Source organism: Atractosteus spatula, chromosome 14, assembly GCF_055471065.1.
Source record: "Atractosteus spatula isolate fAtrSpa1 chromosome 14, fAtrSpa1.hap1, whole genome shotgun sequence".
Classification (NCBI taxonomy): Eukaryota; Metazoa; Chordata; class Actinopteri; order Semionotiformes; family Lepisosteidae; genus Atractosteus; species Atractosteus spatula.
This window is the reverse complement of record NC_142719.1, coordinates 23,509,686-23,531,324: the sequence shown is the minus strand read 5'-3', so window position 1 is coordinate 23,531,324 and position 21,639 is coordinate 23,509,686. Positions and strand designations below refer to the sequence as shown.

Here is a 21,639-nt window from a genome sequence, read left to right as displayed (position 1 = left end):
CTCCAAGTCTTAACTTCATATCTTTACAGAGTCACATTATTTTGCCTTTTGATAATTAAGAGTCCTCCACTTGCTCTGCCACGACACTTTGGTTATATCTAGCACTAGTTGAACTAGAAAGCTGCCGATAAATGTTACAGCAGCAGAAAACATCTTTGGACACTGTTCCCAAATCACAAGTACACCTTTTAAAACTTTAATGATTTATAGAAAGTATCCAGAGCTCAGATGGAACATTTTCTGAAGGAGGATATAAAAAACAAATGAAAAGCATAAACAACAGTATAAGAGGTATGAAATGGGAAAATAATCTGAAAAACCCAGGGATTATATCAAAACTACAATCCTAATTGTAAAGCAGCAAATAATTGTTCTTTCCTTTAAAGACAAGAGGCACCGTTTGGCGATAAAGAAAAGCCATGTCCCTGCCACATGTTCAGTTTATTTTTTCATCTGGCTGCAGAATGAACCAGGCTTCATTTGTGCATCTCAGAACAACATGTGGGCTATTGGTTTGGACACTCGGACTTCACTACTGGTCCAAGCACAAGGAACTTGATCTCCAGCTGGAACGCAGAAACATGATCTTTTAATCTCTGCTGACTTGTAAACTCAACAGTTCACCTCACGGCAGCCTTCTACCCTCCACAGCACTGATGCTGCTGCAGTAGAAAATACATTAACAAGTTACCGACACCATTTACACCCCACCCCTACCCTCTACAGACTATATAATATGAAGTTAAAACCTATAGGAAGACTAGAAGCACACTTTAAATTAAATACTGACTGTGTACTGGAAGCATACTGAAATCATACTGCATAATGTGTAACAAATTAAAAAAGATTAATTGAAAAGGTACTCTAAGCACCACAATAGTACAGTGTACACAACAGTTTCACTACCACTGACATTTTTAAGTTCTTTGCATGGAAAGACACTGTATTGTATATTTTGTTACAGTTTTTTTTTGCATATCACAATTACAGAGCAAATGACCATGAAGACAGTCCTGGACAATTCTGCGACAATGCAAATCACATCATTTTCAATATACAAATATACAATATACAATATTCCCTCTCACTGACACACATGCCCTTTCACATTTTTCTGTTTGTCTTCTGGATACAATCAAACCATCTTTAACATAACCTTAAAGTCTGACCTCCTCTTCTTCCACAGACCTCTCAATCCTGTACCTACCACCTTCTTCCTCTTTTTCAATGCCAGGAACTTTGGCGTCTCTTGACTCCTTCCTCTTCACTGCCATATTCCTACTGCTTTGTCACAAGCAACATTTGCATGACATGTTTGCTCATTACCAGCTATTTTGCAGTTCTAATACAAGTCCTGGTCCTGTCCTGCTGAGACAACAGTAACTCCTGCTTGGCAGACCTCTCTCCAATAACCATCTATCCATTCCAGCTCATCCAAACATCTATGTTCACCTTGTCTTTTCTCTTTCTCTCTTTTCTCAATCCAATTCTTTGACTACATCCAATTCAAAACCCTTGTCCTCACCTAGCATTGTCTCAACCACACAGCTCCTGCCCGTCTTCTCTCATCTCCCTCTAAACCCCCTCTCATCCTCTCTACTTCTCTGTTCTAGACATTCTGTCCCCCCCTCTTTGTTCTTCTACTTCCATAGAGCAGTGGAAACTTTTTGGACCAAGTACCATCCCTGATCAAACCAAAGCATCTAAGTACCTCCTATAAGTCATCTTCTCACCACAGAAAATCTCAATGACCAACATGAGCACGCGCACACACTCGCATATAATAAAAATAGCACTGAGCACTTAGTTAATTTGGATCGTACCGCCTTGTAGCCATTTCTCCGACACTAACACTAGCAGTGCTGTCTGTGTCAGGTTCAGAAGAAGAGCTACAGTAGTGTTGGTAGACGATAGGGTTACCACACATCTGGATTTTCCCAGCCATGCCCTCTATTTTGATCCTCATATCGCCATCCGAGGGGAATTTTGAAATATCCAGAAATGTCCCATTATTTTCACCATGAAGAATAATTAGCAAAAGTTATAAAGATGGTTAGAAAGAGAGAGAATTTCTTAACATCTCTAGTTCAATTCGCGACCCACGCTGTCATTCCATTTTCGTCCTGTACGTGTATGATTATGTCATGAGAGAGCGAAATCAGCCGTCAATATCAGTCTTTACTCTGTACAGTGCAGAAGCATTCCCTCGAAAGGCTCCCTATTTTGTTTCTCGTTTTCCTACCCTCAAACACAATGCCAAAGCAAAAGTGTAAATTCACAGTAGAACTAAAAAATAAAGATGTACTTGATAAAGGTGTGCTGAGCGTTCTGGCGCACTATGGCTGCCGTAGCATCATCCAGGTGGATGCTGCACATTGGTGGTGGTGGAGGGGAGTCCCCATTACCTGTAAAGCGCTTTGAGTGGAGTGTCCAGAAAAGCGCTATATAAGTGTAAGGAATTATTATTATTATTATTATTATTATTATTATTATTACTACTACTACTTGACTTGCAATCTCATGTTGCAAGCTTATGTTGACTCAGACAAACACAAAAAGGCAATTCGTGGAGAGAGTTCGTCAACCAAATTAACAGATTCTTTTGTAAAATCTGGCAGCAAAACAGTGGATGCTGTTATTGCAGCAGAGGTCTTTGCATTTCACACAGTTAAACATCATCACAGTTACTTTACTAATGAACATATAACATGGGATATTTTGTAAACCCTCTCCATCCCGACCCCCTTCCCAGATAAGGCAATAGGAATGTTTCTCAGGGTATCCTCTTTTTTTGATGTTCAAATATGGTAATCCTAGTGACCGATGTACTGTATAATCCTCCTCATTCTCAATGGGTGTGCGTGACCTATCGGAGCTAGTGTCAGTACTCTTGGCGTCTATTCCTTTCAGCCATGACATAATACTTGATTTCTGCGAGGTATTCATTTTAGATCACTTGTTCTGTTGGTGAATGCGATGCTAAGCTGTGTCTCTGAAAGCTCAACAGGAGTATGAACACTCAAGTATAAGCACCCACTGTAACAACGTAGCTAAGTACGTAGGCTGCGTATTTGACACAAACTAATTTTATTAAAATAGAAAATATAAAAACCTGTCTCAAGCTTTCTGAAACCAATTAAGTAAATTACAGATTAAAAATTACATAATTTTTAATTATTCAATTTTTATTTCCCAATTTTTCAGTGCACACAACAAATTTCCAGGGTCATCTGGTGCACCACCTGGGGGCGCTCTGCATACCACTTGATAACCACTGCCATAGAGCATTTATCCTACACCATCATCTTCAGTGGTGAAAAGAACTACCCACAGGAGTTAGAGCTGTCCAATCTCTAACTATTTTTCAGGTGTTCATACAGCATCTGTGATCACTCACCTTGTAAATACATTTCTCCCTCTCACACCATAGTGCACTAACATTCTCTAAAGTTCTCTAAAGGATTTGCTAATTCCCCTTACAGTATTTACCATAAACAGGGAATACACCTAATCATTCTGTTTTCATTATTCCTTTATATATTCACTGTTTTATATTTTACTATTTCAGATAGAATTTCACTTCCAGGTTATGTTGACCTTATTTTCTTTTGTGGTCCTTGTACTTACCCACAGTAAATTTCATATACATAGTTAGTAAGTCGCCCTGGATAAGGGTACAACTTAAGCAATTAAATGCGTTTCTGTAAAATGCACAAGACTATATTCCAAGTAGCACCACTTCTGACAGTCATCAGTCTGGCTCCAAGATCTTACAGCAGAAATGAACCTGTTGATTACTAATGCCATTATACTTAAAAGCCATTAAGTTTGACAGCTTACAGAAGCAGGACATGACATTAAAATGAAAAGATCCTAAGTGACGCTGAATTTTTTTACAGAGCCAAAAGACTTTTATACCACTTTGTCTCCACATGGAACTGTTGGAAAACTTCAAGTGCAGATCACAGCTTCCCAGACTTAGCAGGCTGTTTCGTATAATTTATGTGCAAAGTTGAAGTATTTACAGCGTTGCAATCATGCAGCCCACAGGAGGGTTTCAGATGTCAGAAGCATTAAAAGCATCCAACTGAAACCAAAACAACTTGTCTCCATTGGGTACAGGAATACTAGCACCAAGACTTAACACTCTGATGTCACCTAGTGGGCTGTGACTGTTACTGTAGAAGAGGCTGGTTGAGGAATATAATGACAGTACTGCAAAATACTTCAGACAACTGCAATGAAACATTTTGATAGGGAAGCCTATAAAAAACTAAATCTGATTTAAAAAAAAGCCAAATAAACTTTCACAGTTAACTGAATCCATTGTAACGGCAGAAGAGTGGATGTGAAAGCAGCTTTTGAAAAACCTTTACCAACACACAGCTCTAAACTGAAAGAGTAAAGACTGAAAACAGATTTTAGAAAAAAAACTTAGTCATCAGAAGCTGAAAATGAGAAAATAATTGTTAAAAAAGTAGTCGTTTGCATTTTTTTAAAATATAATCTACTAAGATATGTTAGACTGTTAAGTGCCTTTTTAGTCCTTTCTAATGTTACACAAACAAATCTGAATATTGCACATGCCCTTGATATATTGCTTTTGTCTCTCCTAGACCACATATTCCTGATATGGAGGTGCAAAATCTAACTTAAAACTACTGGGATAAGTTCTATTCTAAAAACAGTCTGCTTTTCAGTGCGAGACTTCTAGGGCATCAAATATCAAGGGTTTTGCGCTCTAACCTACTTCACACCAAATTTTCAGATTTCTCTGGTGTCAACCTGTGATTCCCTGCTTCACAGAAAATGCTTTCACTGGCAGTGCACAAATTCCAATGCCACATTAGGTTTGATGCAGGGACAGAACCAATAAGCATTCTGGACAACAGGCTGAAAAACATGGCTGTGTCTTGTACTAAAAAGGGCAGCGCTCACTTTAAGGAATATGGATTTTAGTTTTTCATCATTTATTGTGGATTTATGTTTCATGTTCAGGATCTCCACAATAATTATAAAGCACATTTAAAAAACATCTTAAAGATAGGGGTCTTATTCCCTCTGTGACAGTGGACCACACCTCCCACTGCACTCCCCACTCCGCAGCGCGTGGGAATCCGCAGCTATCACACCAGAGGCTAATCAAGGCTGCAGTTTAAAGATCCCCACGCTCCTGCAGACGGGGTTCATCGTAGAACCTAATATGTTCCCCTCACCGGCGACACAAACATTTACTCGGATCCACGAAAGGATTTTTGCCTTTACAAGAGAACAGAACATTGGCAGACTACACACCGGCACACCGCACAGAAAACAACAAGCGCTCTGCCGGTGCTCAGGCAGCTTCCTATTACATCCAACACTTTCATACTTGGCGCCCGACGTGGGGCTGCCTGGTTTTGTAGTCACCATGGCCGATCACCTGACCCCTATGGAAGAGGCAATCCAAGCTCTCACTGCCTCTGTAACGGTGCAACGGGAAACCAACGAGTTACAGCGACAAGCTCAGGGCACCCTCCAGACTCCGATCTCCACTGTCCAGGAGTCAGCTTCTGCCCAAACCAAGTAACTGCTTTACAGATGGGAGAAAAAATTCATATTTCACCCACCTCACCCACGCCGGCATCACCGGCACCAGCTCAGGTCCAGCCCAGTCATGTCCTACAGAAGATGACGCCTGAAGACAATGTGGAGGCTTACTTGAGAGCCTTTGAGTGGAAGGCGGAGGGCCTGCAATGGGACCACAACCTATGGGCCAGCATCATGGCTCCCTTTCTTTGTGGCGAGGCCCAGAAGGCAGAAATCCTCGCCCGTGGCTCCATCAGTGGTGCTATGACCCCAGGGTCTCCCCCCGCTCTCAGATGTACGACTTGATATATCTGGCCAAAAAATGTCTCGAGCCAGATACCCTGTCTCTGGGTCAAATAGTCGAGCGAGTTGTCCTAGATGTGTACCTGCAGCACTTGCCTCCCGAGCTGCGACATTCAGTGGCCCAGCATGATCCACAGACAGTGGACGATTTCATGGCCACCCTGGAGAAACACCTGACCGCAGCCAACCTTGCAGGGCGGGACGAGGACACCACCAGCGCAGGTACACAACAGGAGAGGAAGACATCAGAAACCTACCGGGGGGGTCCGCCCCAAATTCAAGGTTCGATCAGTGTCTTGCTGAAGATACAAAAATGGACTGCAAAATCGTCCACTCCTCCCGTAACTGGCATAAGGGGACAGTACATACGAATCTTCCAGTAGAACCCATCCTATTAAATGGACATCCCCTCCTAGCCCTCGTTGATTCCAGGAGCGCTCTCTGTTTGGTCACCCTGATGTAGTCCGACCACACCAGGTCGAAAAACATCATGAGATCTCTATCAGCTGCATTCATGGGGAACAACGAGAACACCCGGTAGCCCGCCTATGGCTCCGTTTTAGAGGGCAGACGGTAGTTATTACAGCTGCCATAGTACAGGGGCTGCCACACCCCCTGATTCTCGGAAGGAACTTACCTCTATTCAGTGAGCTGTACTCTGGAAACAGCTCTAACTCGAACTGTGACTCGGCAAAGAAACCGAAACACCAACAAAATTCCAAGCCAGAGGTAGGCATTTGCACCTTGGGGAAGTGCAAAAGAAAAGGGGGAGTTACACAAATTAAGCCTCTCCGTCTTCGCCCCCCAGATCTAAGCAAGCAGGGCCGTCTACGATACCAAAAGACCCCCTTGACAACTGGGAGATGGGCATCCTCACAGCAGACTTCCCCCGAGACCAAGCTGAGGACCCTACCCTGGCCCATGCCCGAGCCCAGGCGATTGAATTGAAAGGACAACTGGTGGAGGCTTGTCAGGGACGCCTGAATTATTTTATTATAAAGAATGACCTGGTGTACCAATGCAATGGTCCCAATCAGGAGCGTCTTCTGGTTCCCTCAAAACACCGCCGGTTTGTCCTCCACCTTGCGCACACACATCTGCTGGGAGCACATTTAGGCATAGACAAAACCCGGGAGCGAGTCTTGAAAAGGTTCTTCTGGCCCGGAGTATATTCCGACGTCAGGCGCTTTTGTACATCTTGCCCTGACTGTCAGCTAAGTGCCCCGAAGCCACAGTTCTGAGCACCGCTACAGCCCCTGCCTGTCATTGACGAGCCCTTTGTTCGCATAGCCATGGATATAATAGGTCCCCTTCCTAAATCCGCTCGGGGACACGAATATATCTTCGTTATTGTGGATTACGCTTCCAGGTATCCGGAGGCAATACCACTACGTAGGGCCGTCAGCACCAGCATCGCTAAGGAGATGGTAAATCTCTTCACCCGTTTCGGCTTGCCTAGAAAAATATAAACTGACCGAGGGACTCCGTTCACTTCACGATGCAGGAAATAGCTAAACTGAATATAAAATTCCTGAGAACTTCAGTACAGCATCCACAAACAGACGGGCTGGTGGAGAGATTTAACACAACCCTGAAACACATGCTGAAAAAGGTCTCACAAGCCGACCGGAAAGACTGGGATTTAATCCTCCCTCTCCTGATGTTTGCCATCCGAGAGGTACCCCAAGCCTCCACCGGGTTCTCCCCCTTCGAGTTACTATATGGGCGACAACCCCGAGGCATCCTAGACGTCGCCCGGGAGGCTTGGGAGTCTCAGCGCTTGTCCTCACACAATGTGGTCGACTATGTCCATTCCCTTCAGGACAGGCTTGCACAGTTGAGGCCACTAGTGGAGGAACACCTACAGCAAGCGCAAGACAAACAAAAAAGGTTTTATGACCGTTCAGACCGGCAAAGGATTTTTCGCTCTGGGGATCACGTAATGCTGCTACTGCCCTCACCAGAGTGCAAGCTTTACGCGAGATGGCAAGGACCCTACGAAATCCAGGAACGGACCAGGGTAGTCACCTACAAGTTATACCATCCACGGGAAAAAGGAAAAAATATATCACGTAAACGCCCTGAAACCTTGGAGAGAACCCCCGTCAGAAGAGGCCATTCCTGCATTACTGTCCAGCAACACTCCCTCTTCCTCTGTGGACCTAATTTCCCTCTCTCCAAACCTCCCCCCCCCCTCCACCAGGTCAAGGAAGCCCAGATGCTCCTGCACCGGAACCATCACCTCTTTTCAGATCTGCCGGGGCAGACGCGCTTGGTACAGCATCACATGGAGACGCCCCCTGAAGTTGTTGTACCGGTTCCCCCTTACCGGGTACCTGAAGCGAAGCATGAGGAGATCCAAAAGGAAGTCCAGAGGATGTTGGAGCTGGACGTCATTGCGGAAAGCCACAGCCCCTGGCCAACCCCATTGTGCTCACCCCGAAACCTGACGGCTCCTGGAGCTTCTGCAACGGCTTCAGGAAACTAAATGACGTCTCCCGTTTCGATGCCTACCCGATGCACTGGATAGAGGAGCTCCTGGAGAAGCTGTGGAAGGCCAAATTCATCACCACCCTGGACCATAGGAAAGAATATTGGCAAATCCCCCTTTCGAACCCGACAAAGCCGAAGACCGCTTTTTCCGACTCCTCTGGGGCTTTTCCAATACAAGGTCCTGCCCTTCGGACTCCATAGAGCCCCCGCCACCATTAACGCCTGATGGACTGGTTTCTGAGACCAAATCTCCATTATGCGGCCGACTACCTGGATGACTTCGCAATTTTTAGTGAAACTTGGCCCGCACACATGGAACATTGCTAGGCTGTCCTCTCTTCACTGGAGGAGGCAGGTCTGCATATTAACCCGAAGAAAAGCCGGTTCGGGTTCGCATCCACCACAGATACCTCGGGTACATTGTAGAAGTTAGATAAGAACAAGGCCATCCGAGACCCAAAACAAAAACCCAGATCAAGGTGTTCTTGGGGCTGTTAAATTATTACGGGCGGTTTATTCCCAGCCTTGCTGAGAGGGCTGCACCCCTGATGGATTTCACATGCGCGGCAGCTCCCCAGACTGTGCGCTGGACCTAGGAACCTCAAGGTCGCTTTATGCCAGGATACAGTCCTAAGGGTCCCGAACTTTCAACAGAAGTTGAAAACGGCATGGGGGCAGTCCTATCAAAAGAATTTAATGGTGAAGAACATCCCATCATATACTTGAGCAAGAAGCTACTGCCCCGGGAGCAAAAGTATGCAGTCGTGGAGAAGGAGTGTCTGGCAGTTAAGTGGGCAATTGAAATGTTGAGGTATTACCTGTTGGGCAGGGAATTCACCCTCATTACGGATCATGCACCGCTCACCTGGATAAAATCTAATAAGGAGAAACATGCCCGGGTGACCAGGTGGTTCCTTGCCCTACAACCTTATCGTTTTGTGGTACAACACTGGGCGGGGATTGCCCACCAAAATGCGGATGCCCTCTCCCGACAACATCAATTGGACGCTTAGGATATCCCCTCCAAGCTGAGGGGGAGGGTATGTAACACACCACACCTCCCACTGCACTCCCCACTCCGCAGCGCGTGGGAATGCACAGCTATCACACCAGAGGCTAATCAAGGCTGCGTTTTAAAAATCCCCACGCGCCTGCAGACGGGATTCATCGTAGAACCAAATATGTTCCCCTCACTGGCGACACAAACATTTACTCGGATCCACGAAAGGATTCTCGCGTTTACTAGAGAACAGAACATTGGCAGACGACTACACACCAGCACACCACACAGAAAACAACAAGCGCTCTGCCGGTGCTCAGGCAGCTTCCTATTACATCTGACACTATCACACCTCATTGCATTAAAGCATTTATCGTCTGTAAGGTTAGGCATCGACAGATACACTGTCTCAGAAAACATGCTACACATTCAAGTGTCTGCATTATTCTCTGCCAGAGTACCTGGATAATAAGAAATATCTGGGTGACACAGATTTTTGTGATGAAAATTCCAAAATGAAATTATGAAAAGGGAACAAGACACATTTATAGAAGTCATCCTTTTTCAAAAACTTGAAATTGATAACTTTACACACAAAGAGCAACAACTGAATTGACACCATTAATTACAGTGGCAACTTTTTTCCCCATACACTGCGAATAGCAAAAGAATTAAAGCAGTGACACCAAACTGGAAAACTAGCTGAATATAAAATGACCTTTATACTCACAGGCTCTAGGAACTAGGAAAAAAAACAGTCCAGTTTTTAAAGACAAGAGAATACAAAAGAACATTTGGCTCATTTTATTTGTTTAGAAGCCAAGTGAAGCAACTAGGCTGGGTACTATATTCCAGAACCCTACAACTCTGTACAGAGGTGTTTTCTGTCCAACATCTTAAATGAAATGTATTTTATTTTCCAATTATGACCTTGTATCCCAACATTGCCACTGATCTAGAGTGTGTATTTGATATACAGGAAAGCAAGTAAACCAGAGACAACCAGGAGCTGCTCATGGCATGTTGTAAAAGCACAACACTAAATGCACACATTGTAAAGTAATGTTGTAATGACACAACAATAAAAACCTTGTGATGTCTTCTGTGGCATGTTCACTAGGCATCCTCTGTAAAAATAATCAACATTAAATAAAGCAGGGATGTCATCCTTTAGAAGTGTGACAGGCTTGGCTGCCTTCCAGAGACTAACTCTGGATCAGCAGGAATTGCAGAACAGAACAAGCGATTCAATAAGATTACATTAAGTCTTTCCTGGTGCTGTAATAGGAGTCCATGTACTGCAAAGTCACTGCAAAAAAAAGAAACAAACCAACAGCACAAAAAAGGAAAGACCAGCTGAGGTTAGTGGAAGGAGAAACTGTGAAATACTGTGAAAATTAGCAATTATGAGGGCCTAACAGCAAATTCCAGGGAGGAGTTTTGAGAGTTTCACAAACGAGACAGAGGCAGATAAGGGATTACTGAAAATCAGGTTAGAGTTGAATCCATTTTTAACAGTACAGGAGCTCCCCCTAGTGCAGAAGGATCGATCCTACTCCGGGGATGGAGTTCTCATGGGCTGGAGATTATGCAGGTTTGACTGGAACTCTTTAATAGTAACTTTTCAAAACCACAAGCAATCTGACTTTTTAAATATTTATTTCAGACTTATTAATCTTTCTTATTGGAGAAATTAAAAGCAACAATAAAACCATGCAGGCTGCCGCATGTTGTTTCCATTACACCCTAGTTCCGATGTACATGCTGGATGATTTTAAAGACTAGGATTGCGCATCAGGGGATCAGGGTGTTTGCACCTACATAGTGCCTGTACTGTACTACTAATCCAGTTTTCTTCCCCTTCTGCTTTAAATACAATCTAAAGTCGCAGGAATGACTGTAGACCCACTATGGCATAACACAAGCCGTAGCCAAAGAATCTGTGAATTTGAGCACTCTGCATGAACCCAGTAGTAAACAGCACAGGTGTTTTAATACATTCTGCTTCGACTGACAGCATACAGTAGGACATTTGAGACCAGGGATACAGGTATTAATTGGAAAACTATGAAATGCAAATGAAATTCAATTCTGAGTTTCCATCCCTTATCTCTGCTTTCTAACCAATAGCCAGTACTCAATCAAAATACATGCAGCAATCTTTTATGTGGACCTTTATCAAAACATTCTGAAAATATACAAATACCACATTATATAATCCACTGCATTCATCACTAGAGTTTGTTTATTACCATTGAAATAATCCTGTAATTTAGGTCTGACTATCATTTCCACAACCTTACATGTAATTAAAGTAATATTTTTTAATTATTGTTAATATTAATGTTAATATTATGAAGCCAGCAACTACAGTGGTGTGAAAAAGTGTTTGCCCCCTTCCTGATTTCTTATTTTTTTTGCATGTTTGTCACACTGAAATGTTTCAGATCATCAAACAAATTGAAATATTAGACAAAGATAACACAAGTAAACACAAAATGCAGTTTTTAAATGAAGGTTTTTATTATTAAGGGGAAAAAAAATCCAAACCTACATGGCCCTGTATGAAAAAGTGATTGCCCCCCCTGTTAAAACATAAATCAACTGTGGTTTATCACATCTTTGGAAAGCTGAGTTCAATTTCTCTAGCCACACCCAGGCCTGATTACTGCCACACCTGTTCTCAATCAAGAAATCACTTAAATAGGACCTGCCTGACAAAGTGAAGTAGACCAAAAGATCCTCAAAAGCTAGACATCATGCTGCGATCCAAACAAATTCAGGAACATGAGAAATGAGAAACAGAGTAATTGAGATTTATCAGTCTGGAAAAGGTTATAAAGCCATTTCTAAAGCTTTGGGACTCCAGCGAACCACAGTGAGAGCCATTATCCACAAATGGCGAAAACATGGAACAGTGGTGAACCTTCCCAGGAGTGGCCGGCCGACCAAAATTACCCCAAGAGCGCAGCGACGACTCATCCAAGAGGTCAGAAAAAACCCCACAACAACATCCAAAGAACTGCAGGCTTCACTTGCCTCAGTTAAGGTCAGTGTTCATGACTCCACCATAAGAAAGAGACTGGGCAAAAATGGCCTACATGGCAGAGTTCCAAGACGAAAACCACTGCTGAGCAAAAAGAACATAAAGGCTCGTCTCAGTTTTGCCAGAAAACATCTTGATGATCCCCAAGACTTTTGGGAAAATACTCTGTGGACTGACAAGACAAAAGTTGAACTTTTTGGAAGGTCCCATTACATCTGGCGTAAAAGTAACACAGCATTTCAGAAAAGGAACATCATACCAACAGTAAAATATGGTGGTGGTAGTGTGATGGTCTGGGGCTGATTTGCTGCTTCAGGACCTGGAAGACTTGCTGTGGTAAATGGAGCCATGAATTCTGCTGTCTACCAAAAAATCCTGAAGGAGAATGTCCGGCCATCTGTTCGTGACCTCAAGCTGAAGCGCACTTGGGTTCTGCAGCAGGACAATGATCCAAAACACACCAGCAAGTTCACCTCTGAATGGCTTAAGAAAAACAAAATGAAGACTTTGGAGTGGCCTAGTCAAAGTCCTGACCTGAATCCGATTGAGATGTTGTGGCATGACCTTAAAAAAGCGGTTAAGGCTCGAAAACCCTCCAATGTGGCTGAATTACAACAATTCTGCAAAGATGAGTGGGCCAAAATTCCTCCACAGCGCTGTAAAAGACTCATTGCCAGTTATCGCAAAGGCTTGATTGCAGTTGTTGCTGCTAAGGGTGGCCCAACCAGTTATTAGGTTTAGGGGGCAATCACTTTTTCACACAGGGCCATGTAGGTTTGGATTTTTTTTCCCCCTTAATAATAAAAACCTTCATTTAAAAACTGCATTTTGTGTTTACTTGTGTTATCTTTGTCTAATATTTCAATTCGTTTGATGATCTGAAACATTTCAGTGTCACAAACATGCAAATAAATAAGAAATCAGGAAGGGGGCAAACACTTTTTCACACCACTGTATATCACCTTGCAACTCACAATTGGCAGGCCACTGAAGCTAAGCAGGTGTGAGCCTGGCCGGTACCTGGATGGGAAAAACAAAGGTGTTAGTGGGGCCAGTAAGGGGCGCTCACCCTGCGGTCTCTGTGGGTCCTAATGCCCCAGTAGAGTGATGGGGACACTATACTATAAAAGGCGTACATACTATATGTCAGCCGAGACATAAAACCTAGGTCCTGACTCTCCGTGGTCAATAAAAATCCCAGGGAGTTTAATGAAAAGAGTAAGGATGTTACCCTGACATCCTGGCCAAATTTCCCATTGGCCTTTACCAATCATGGCCTCCTGACAATCACAATCTATGAATTGGCTTCCTCACTCTGTTCTCCTCCCCACTAATAGCTGATGTGTGGTGAGCGTACTGGTGCACTATGGCTACCATCACGCATCAGATGGCGCTGCACATTGGAGGTGGTGGGGGGGAGTCCCCATTACCTATAAAGTGCTTTGAGTAGAGTGTCCAGAAAAGCGCTATATACAGTAAGTGTCAGCAATTATTCATCTATAATCAATTGGACCAGTTTCAAGATACTTTTCGTTGAGTATGCTACATTAGCTTCATCCAATACAGGGTCACAGGTGAGCGGGAGACTATGCCGGCAAGCAATAGGAAGAGCAAGGCAGGGTACACCGTGGCCGGAACACATACAGACCCAGACACTCACACAAGCTGAACTGTTTTCTTCTGTTAATAGACTTTATGGGTTATGGACTTTGTAAATTAAAATAAAAGAACATTATTCTAAAAAGGTGTTCAATTTACTCAAGATGTTTTTTGGGTGGTATTGGTTGTTAGAGACTGTTCTCTAGAACACCCCATGGACCATTGGACAACAGTTTGTCATCTTCCTGGAGCTAAGGTGGCTGATATTGTCCATAGAGTCAGCAAGACTCTTTGAACACAAGTGGAAACTACATTTAAAGTGCCTTTAAAACTAAGAAAAGCAGCATATCTTAAGTGTCTGGAACAAGCTACCCAAATATGTTGTGGAAGTAAATTCTCTGGATTCTTTCAATAAACAGCTGGATGAGATTTTTGGATCTAGATGGGTCAAATATCCTCCTCTCATTTGTAAACTCTTATGTTCTTACAGAATTTGATTTTTTTATTTTTAAATATGCCGACATCTGCAGAATGAACTCATCTCTGTACACGTAAAGCAAAAAGCACTCCTTTAACTTAAATGAAGTTGCTTATACAAGTCTTTGTTAAAATGTTTTGTCTCCATTTTCCTCTTCAGGTCTTTTTTAGAAAATCGACCTTCGGAAATCATCAGAATTTCTACTCCCACAGCAAATTTGTTTTAAACTTTGACTGAGTTGTATTTTTTTTTCACTGGATCGCCTTCAAAGCTGCTACAGGCCGAGTCCTGCTGTTGCCATCCTGGTACCTAGCAACATGAGACAGTTGTCCGTAAACACCAGTTACAAAAAGTGATAAGAGGCAGTGAGGAGACTGGGCAGAGACCAAGAACTCAGTTCCCTGCATGCTGAGAAAATCACAAAACTTTTCTAAATTTTTCTCAGGTGCAACATTCCCAAAATTCTGCAGCACACCTGTTGGAAAACACCCTACATACAGGCATGCTATTTTGACAAATATTTTAATTAAAGGGCAAGAAAAAACAGTCTGCAGCATTATACTGTCTCCCTTCTTCAATTGGGCTTATAAGGTTTCATATTCACCTAGTCCTATTCACTTGTCCCCTTTCTCCTCAGAGTCCTTTGTAACTCAAAAGCACAGAGGAAACATCCAGCAACCACTGCTCACGAAACTAACAGGTTTATCTGACACACCTACTGTAGCACACAGCTTCCTGGGTCTGAAAACTCTGTTTTAACAAATCTTGGCTTTATTCCACAGAAACAACCTGAGAAACTTGTCAGACCACAAGAACACGATCCAATATCTTTCTGGGACCTGTACCACGTACAGTCCTACCTGTGCAGGCGGGCAAAGTCTCTCACAAATCCCATGTCAGAGGTGAGTGACCTTGGTCCTTCTGCTGCATTCCACAGAAAGGTATTATTGCAGCTTACCCTTCAATATCAGTAACCTTAAATGATTGGGCCAAATCAGTAGCTATGGCTGATTAAGTGATTGAGGTGGTATGTTTGGCAAATACTCAGGTCCCACCTATAGCCTGAACAGAGTTCAAATACCAGTTATCACTATGACTCTATAACGTTTCTACAGAATTTGGGGTGTTTCTATTTGTGTGCCAAAATCTGTTAAATTTATTGCAAGTTAATATGCAATATCATTCGGAAGTCGACAAAAGTAGAGGAGGAAAATAATATTGTTAATTGTTATCATTGTGATCCCTAGACTCACTTGAAACATTGCAACTTACACTTACACAGTAAATGTCTTCAATTTGATAATCTAACACACATTCAGAACAGCCATAAGAAGAAGGGGTGCCCAATGTCTCCTCCTTTTACTAGCATTTCTGTGCAACTGTGCTTTATTTTTGTAAAATGGGTCATGCAAATGTAAGTCTTGTAACAATACTTAATAAGAAATTAATGAGATTTAATACATTTTAAGCTTAATTATACAGTAGACTATTTTATTCATTGAATTGTAAGGTTTTTCATTGTTAAAATTTTGACTTAAACTGCTTTACTTACATGTTTTTGCACTGAATTGCATTTTTAACATTTTCTCACAATAGCTTTTTTTACTGATTTTATTTTATCCAAGATAAACATTTCTGAGAGTTTATAGATTAAGTAACTTTGAGATAAGAGATGAAGAGTGGCTGGAAGAAAAACCTGCCCTGCTGCCTGCGTCACCCAAGTGATGCTGTTTCTTTCCAGCTTGCAACTGGGTACTCATAATGTATTTTGTCTTTAAACTACTGGCTGTTCCAAGGTCTTACCCAGGTGTGTTAAATTGAGAACTAATAACATCCTAAGTTAAAAAAGCAATATAAACTGACATGCATTGAAACAAAAACACACAAGTTAAGAATATGTAGACCATGAACTGCTCGTCATTCTCTGACTGAGCCTGTACATCGTGTTTTCAAAACATTATATCTGTACAGTACATACATTAAATTCTGGAATAATTAGGAGTAGGGCTGGGCGATATGGCCAAAAACATTATCACGATAAATATTTTCATATCAGTCGATATCGATAATTATCACGATAAATGTCAAATCATTATTTCTTTCAAGTTTAAAAGCAGATTTTTTCTCCTGAGTGAAAGTTGAAGAAACCAGACAGTTAATTGGTAAATTAAACAACTTTTTATTTTAAGAACACAACAAACACTTGCCAAACAGCAGAAACATTAAACAAATCTGTTACCTGCCCGGTCTGCAACATGCACGCGCACTCGCACACATGCGCATGCGCACAGTATTTTGTGTGCATGCGCAAAGCATAAACATATATATCGAACATTTATCGAACGTTTGTTAAAATTATATCGAGGAAAATTATATCGCGATAATTATCGTTATCGAATTATCGCCCAGCTCTAATTAGGAGTTATGATTTAATACTCTATTAGAACAAAAATGCACAAATGTCAGCATAATCCTTAGACTACTTAAAGACTGGATGACTCAGCAAGACTTTAAGTCTATCAACTTTTATTACAATAACAGTAATGATTAACAGCTCCACAAATATGAAGACAAGATTTTTACTGTTGTACTACTGAACAAAAAACAGTATCATTCTGATCTCAACAACAAAATGTTTAAATGATTAAACATTTTACAACCCTGTCTTCTCCAAAGTTACTGCCATGGCTCATTCACTCTCTAGGTTCTTGCCATGGAGAGTAAATGAAGTTAGAGTGAGAATTAGCATCGATCAGGATCAATTCTATGCATCATCCAATAGCACAAAGAACCAACATTTCAGTTATGGCAATGGCAACCAAAGAGGGAATACTTTACAGTCTTCTAATGCCTGTAGATTCAGTCAGCCTGTTCCATCACCTGTATCACAGTTTTCCACAGGAAAAAGCTTTGGCCAGGTGGTAACCTCCCGCAGACAACAAAGTGCCACATTGGCTGTGAGTAACTGATGTATAAGTAACATAGATGTCATTGTGGGTCTTTCACTAGTGCTCTATTGTTTTACAGGCCTAAACAAGAATTATGTTTCTGAAGTATCTATGAGATGCTTTAAATCATACAAATAATTTCAAAATCAGTCTGAAAATGCTTACAGTCAGTGGAGGCATAGTTGTATAATAGTTCAGGTGGGTAGCTGCGTCAGCATGCGTAGGCTGCAAAGGAACAAGTAATAGGTTTATTCCATGCTGAAAAAAAGAAGAAAGAGAACACAACGTTTCACACCTGAAGAAGGCTCCACGGCCGAAACGTTGTGTTCTCTTTCTTCTTTTTTTCAGCATGGAATAAACCTATAGTTGTATAATGCTTGAAATGTTTTCAGGTTTCTTTATAATTCAAGCATTTGCACCCATTTCAGAAGTCAGATGTAACAGGTTTAGCTTGGACTGGTGCATTTTCTTGAGTTAAAGATAAAGCAAGTGCTGTTCCTTGTAAAATTCTTTATCAACTTCAACTGTGCTCATCTTAAGCCAGACTACTCTGAATCTGAAAACTAGAATACATTTATTATTGTTTAGAGATCCAGGCAAATAATAAAACCTCACAATTCCTAAACAGTATTGGAATTACCTGTCCTTTTAAACTACTGTGTGACCAATGAACTACGGCACATGGCTATTGTGTTACATACACTGGACTAATAAAACATTCAAACCTTAACCAAAAATGACAAACAGGCCAGTAGCTATTCAGTTCAACTACACATACTGTAACCCACTCTCCATTTCCAGCTGTTGGTTTTTGCTGATAAAGAACAGCAGATTCGGGTGCAGTGTTGACAGGGTATTGGGTGAACTGATGGTGTGGATTACAGGGGAGAGATATTTATATCAGTGTTAACAGAACTCTGTAACATGCATGCGAAGTGGTTGCACCATGTGTCTTGTATGTACACATATACACATGGATTATTTTGTCCCACTGCAGCTACTGGGAAGCTATGTGTTACATACATCAATGAAAATGTGGCAGTGTGAATATGGTTAGTTATCCCAACCTCTTTTAAGAGCAGGAATTGTACAGCAGTTAGAATATGATGCAGAGATTTGTAACCTGACAATGTCAGGGAGCTTTCAAGCAGTGGTTGAATGAGACATTGAAATGGATTATTAACACCCAATGGTTATCAAGATCAAGATGGGCCCAATGACTACCTCTCATTTATAACCTTTCCTTTTGGTCTCACTTAACCTTAACTCAAGTGTCTCCATCTGACTTTGTTGTATATTATATACTGGACTAATAAAACATTCAGATCTTAACATGAAATGACAGACAGGACTTGTGTCTATTCTGTTCACCTATAAATAGGTGAGAGCAACTGACAGTTACAGTGTCAGTAAAGTCACAGCTCAAATGGAACCAAAAATCAAACACACTTGGGACCCAGATCCATCTGTGTAAAATATCTTAATAATCCATCTGTCTACATCCATGGGAGTGGCGTGGAGATGGTGGACTCGTACAAGTACCTGGGAGTGCACATCGACGATAGACTGGAATGGTCTAAGAACATCGAGGCCATCTATAAGAAGGGACAGAGCCGACTCTACTTCTTGAGGAGGCTCAGGTCCTTCAATGTGTGTAGTAAGATGCTACACATGTTCTATCAGTCGGTGGTAGCGAGTGCCATTTTCTACGCAGTGGTGTGCTGGGGCTCTGGGATTAGAGCAGTAGATTCCAAAAGGCTGAACAAGCTCATCAGGAGAGCAAGCTCTGTCATTGGGTTTGACCTGGACTCCTTGGAGGTAGTGGCTGAGAGGAGAATGATGTCCAAACTAGAGGCCATCATGGACAACTTCTCCCATCCCCTCTATGACAGGCTTGCAGGAATGAAGAGCACGTTCAGCAATAGACTGATTCATCCACGGTGCGACAGGGAGCGCTACAGGAGGTCATTCTTGCCGTCTGCCATAAGACTGTACAACGCATCCACCTTGCGTCTTGGCAGAGGCAACATCGACAGTGACCTGTTTCTGGACTAAACGCATCTACACATCTACTGCTACATCTGTTCTCTTTCTTTTTCTTTTTCCCGTTTACAACCACTTTTTGTGCAATATATGCCAGGGACCTGTGCAATACATTTATATTTATATCTATAGTTACATCTATATTTATATTCATATGTGTGATATGAGTGTGATACGATTTTCTGTGTACTGTTCTGTTCTAGTTTGTTCTTGTGCGTCCGGACTGTGAATAACTCTTGTATTGTATTGTATGTATTGTACTATTATTATATAATTCGTTACACTGTGGCTGTGTTGTGTGTGTTAAGCTGCTGTTGCACTGCAATTTCCCTCACGGGATCAATAAAGTATCTATCTATCTTAAGCAGAGTTTCCCCTGTAGAACTCTTCAAGTTTAAGAGTATTCAGAAAATCAGCTGAACACATTAAGATCAGAAGAGACAGGTTAAGGCAAAAATGACCTACATTTAATAGTTATGGGTTTTTAAGCAATATGAACCAATGGAACTAGGATTTAACAGCTCACTTAAACAAAAAAGCAGTTGTCACAAACCTGAACGCATTAGAAAAATATTTCACGTGCACTGGCCAAAAAGCTAATAAACTATTTTTCTGAGATTTTCATAACAGACCTCAAAACAGGGAAATTGCGCTCTTGAAACAAGGCACCGTGAGCGGAAGTAAGATTAAACCAAACTTCCCCGTTCAAGCACTCTTGACAGTATAGAAACAAGACTCGAGTTAATTTGTCTCGTAACAAAAACAAGTATAACTGAGTTTATTTAACATGCTTCTGTTAGGCAATTACTTCCTTTGAAACTATTTAGTTTTTAGATGTCGGTGTAAACGAAAGTCGGGTATCTAAAATCGCGGTCAATAAATGGGCTTTACATTTCCCGTATAGCTCAGTAGTTAAGAAATTGAATACTAACTGCTTACTAATACATTGATAATGCAACAAACAAGTATTAATCTAGCTACTGTCTTCATCCACAGAGACCTAAACGTACCCTCTCTCCTCCCAATAGTAATGCACCTGCTGAGACAATGCGGTACTCTAAATGAATATTTGTAATTTTTATTGATACAATACAATCATATAAATCCCAAAGGCAGGATATTCAACGGATTATTGCTCTTGTCTTGCGATTCCATGTTTAACACCATTTCCGCCTCCAGTTATTATCATATATTTGACACCCCGTGCGGCCCTGGCATAGCTAAACTTGAGTACAATAACCCCCCCACTTAAGCTTCAGCGGAGACGATAAATCTCTTCCAAGAACCATGGAAATGCATGAAACACGTTCTTTATGCTGAATTACAAAATCACTTTGATATTCTAATTCATTCAACCATGTTTCAGTCACAATTGGTACAGGAATACATACGGTCTGAGAATATAAATTAATTTATTCTTTACCTCGTAATGCTTCATCCCCGCGATTTGAACTATTCTTCGAGCGAGAAGCTTGACCTCCGCACTGCCCAATGGGAGTGCAGGAACGTTGTATCTTTTCCAATAGAAAGCCGACAGTTGATGTTTCCGTAGCCAATCACAGACTGGGTAAGAACAGACACTAGCCAACGAGAAGACACTGTCGGGATCACTCCAGCCAATCGGGAGACAGAATTTACCCATGGAGTGATGTTAGTTTGGCAAATTGGAATACAGATAACTCGTTTTCTCAACGTTCAAAATCTTTCGTAGGTTCTCTTGTGATGCAGGGGTTAATGCTGATAGTAATTGTTGTTAGGTGCATTGCATTGGTGTATGGGGGGCGGGAAGTGTTCAGCATTGTGCCATATCAGAGTTGGTGATCTCACCCACGCAATCATAACGTGCAAGTACACGATAGCAGATGTTTCTTCCATACTTTTCTTCGGTGTAGCCTTTGTAGATCTGTGGCATCGAAGAATTCAATCCAGTTGCGTCAAATGATTCATCCACGGTGCGACAGGAGCTCTACAGGAGGTCATTCTTGCCTTCTGCCAGAAGACTGTACAACGCATCCACCTTGCGTCTGGGCAGAGGCAACATTGACAGTGACCTGTTTCTGGACTGAACAGTAAACTGATACAGTGTTCTTTTTCTTTTCCCGTTTAAAACAGTTTTTGTGCAATATATGCCAGGGACCTGTGCAATACATTTATATTTAAA

General features: G+C 41.9%; 1 protein-coding gene across 1 annotated transcript in view; it reads right to left on the bottom strand.

The window, feature by feature from the left end:
- The window catches only part of tecrb (trans-2,3-enoyl-CoA reductase b), a 63,049-nt gene extending 42,081 nt beyond the window's left edge, over positions 1-20,968 (bottom strand). The window contains exon 1 of the mRNA XM_088932072.1: positions 20,902-20,968. Coding sequence (XP_088788198.1) covers positions 20,902-20,916 — 15 coding nt within the window. The 5' untranslated portion in view covers positions 20,917-20,968. The remainder of the gene's footprint in view (positions 1-20,901) is intronic.
- Between the last annotated feature and the right edge of the window lie 671 nt (positions 20,969-21,639).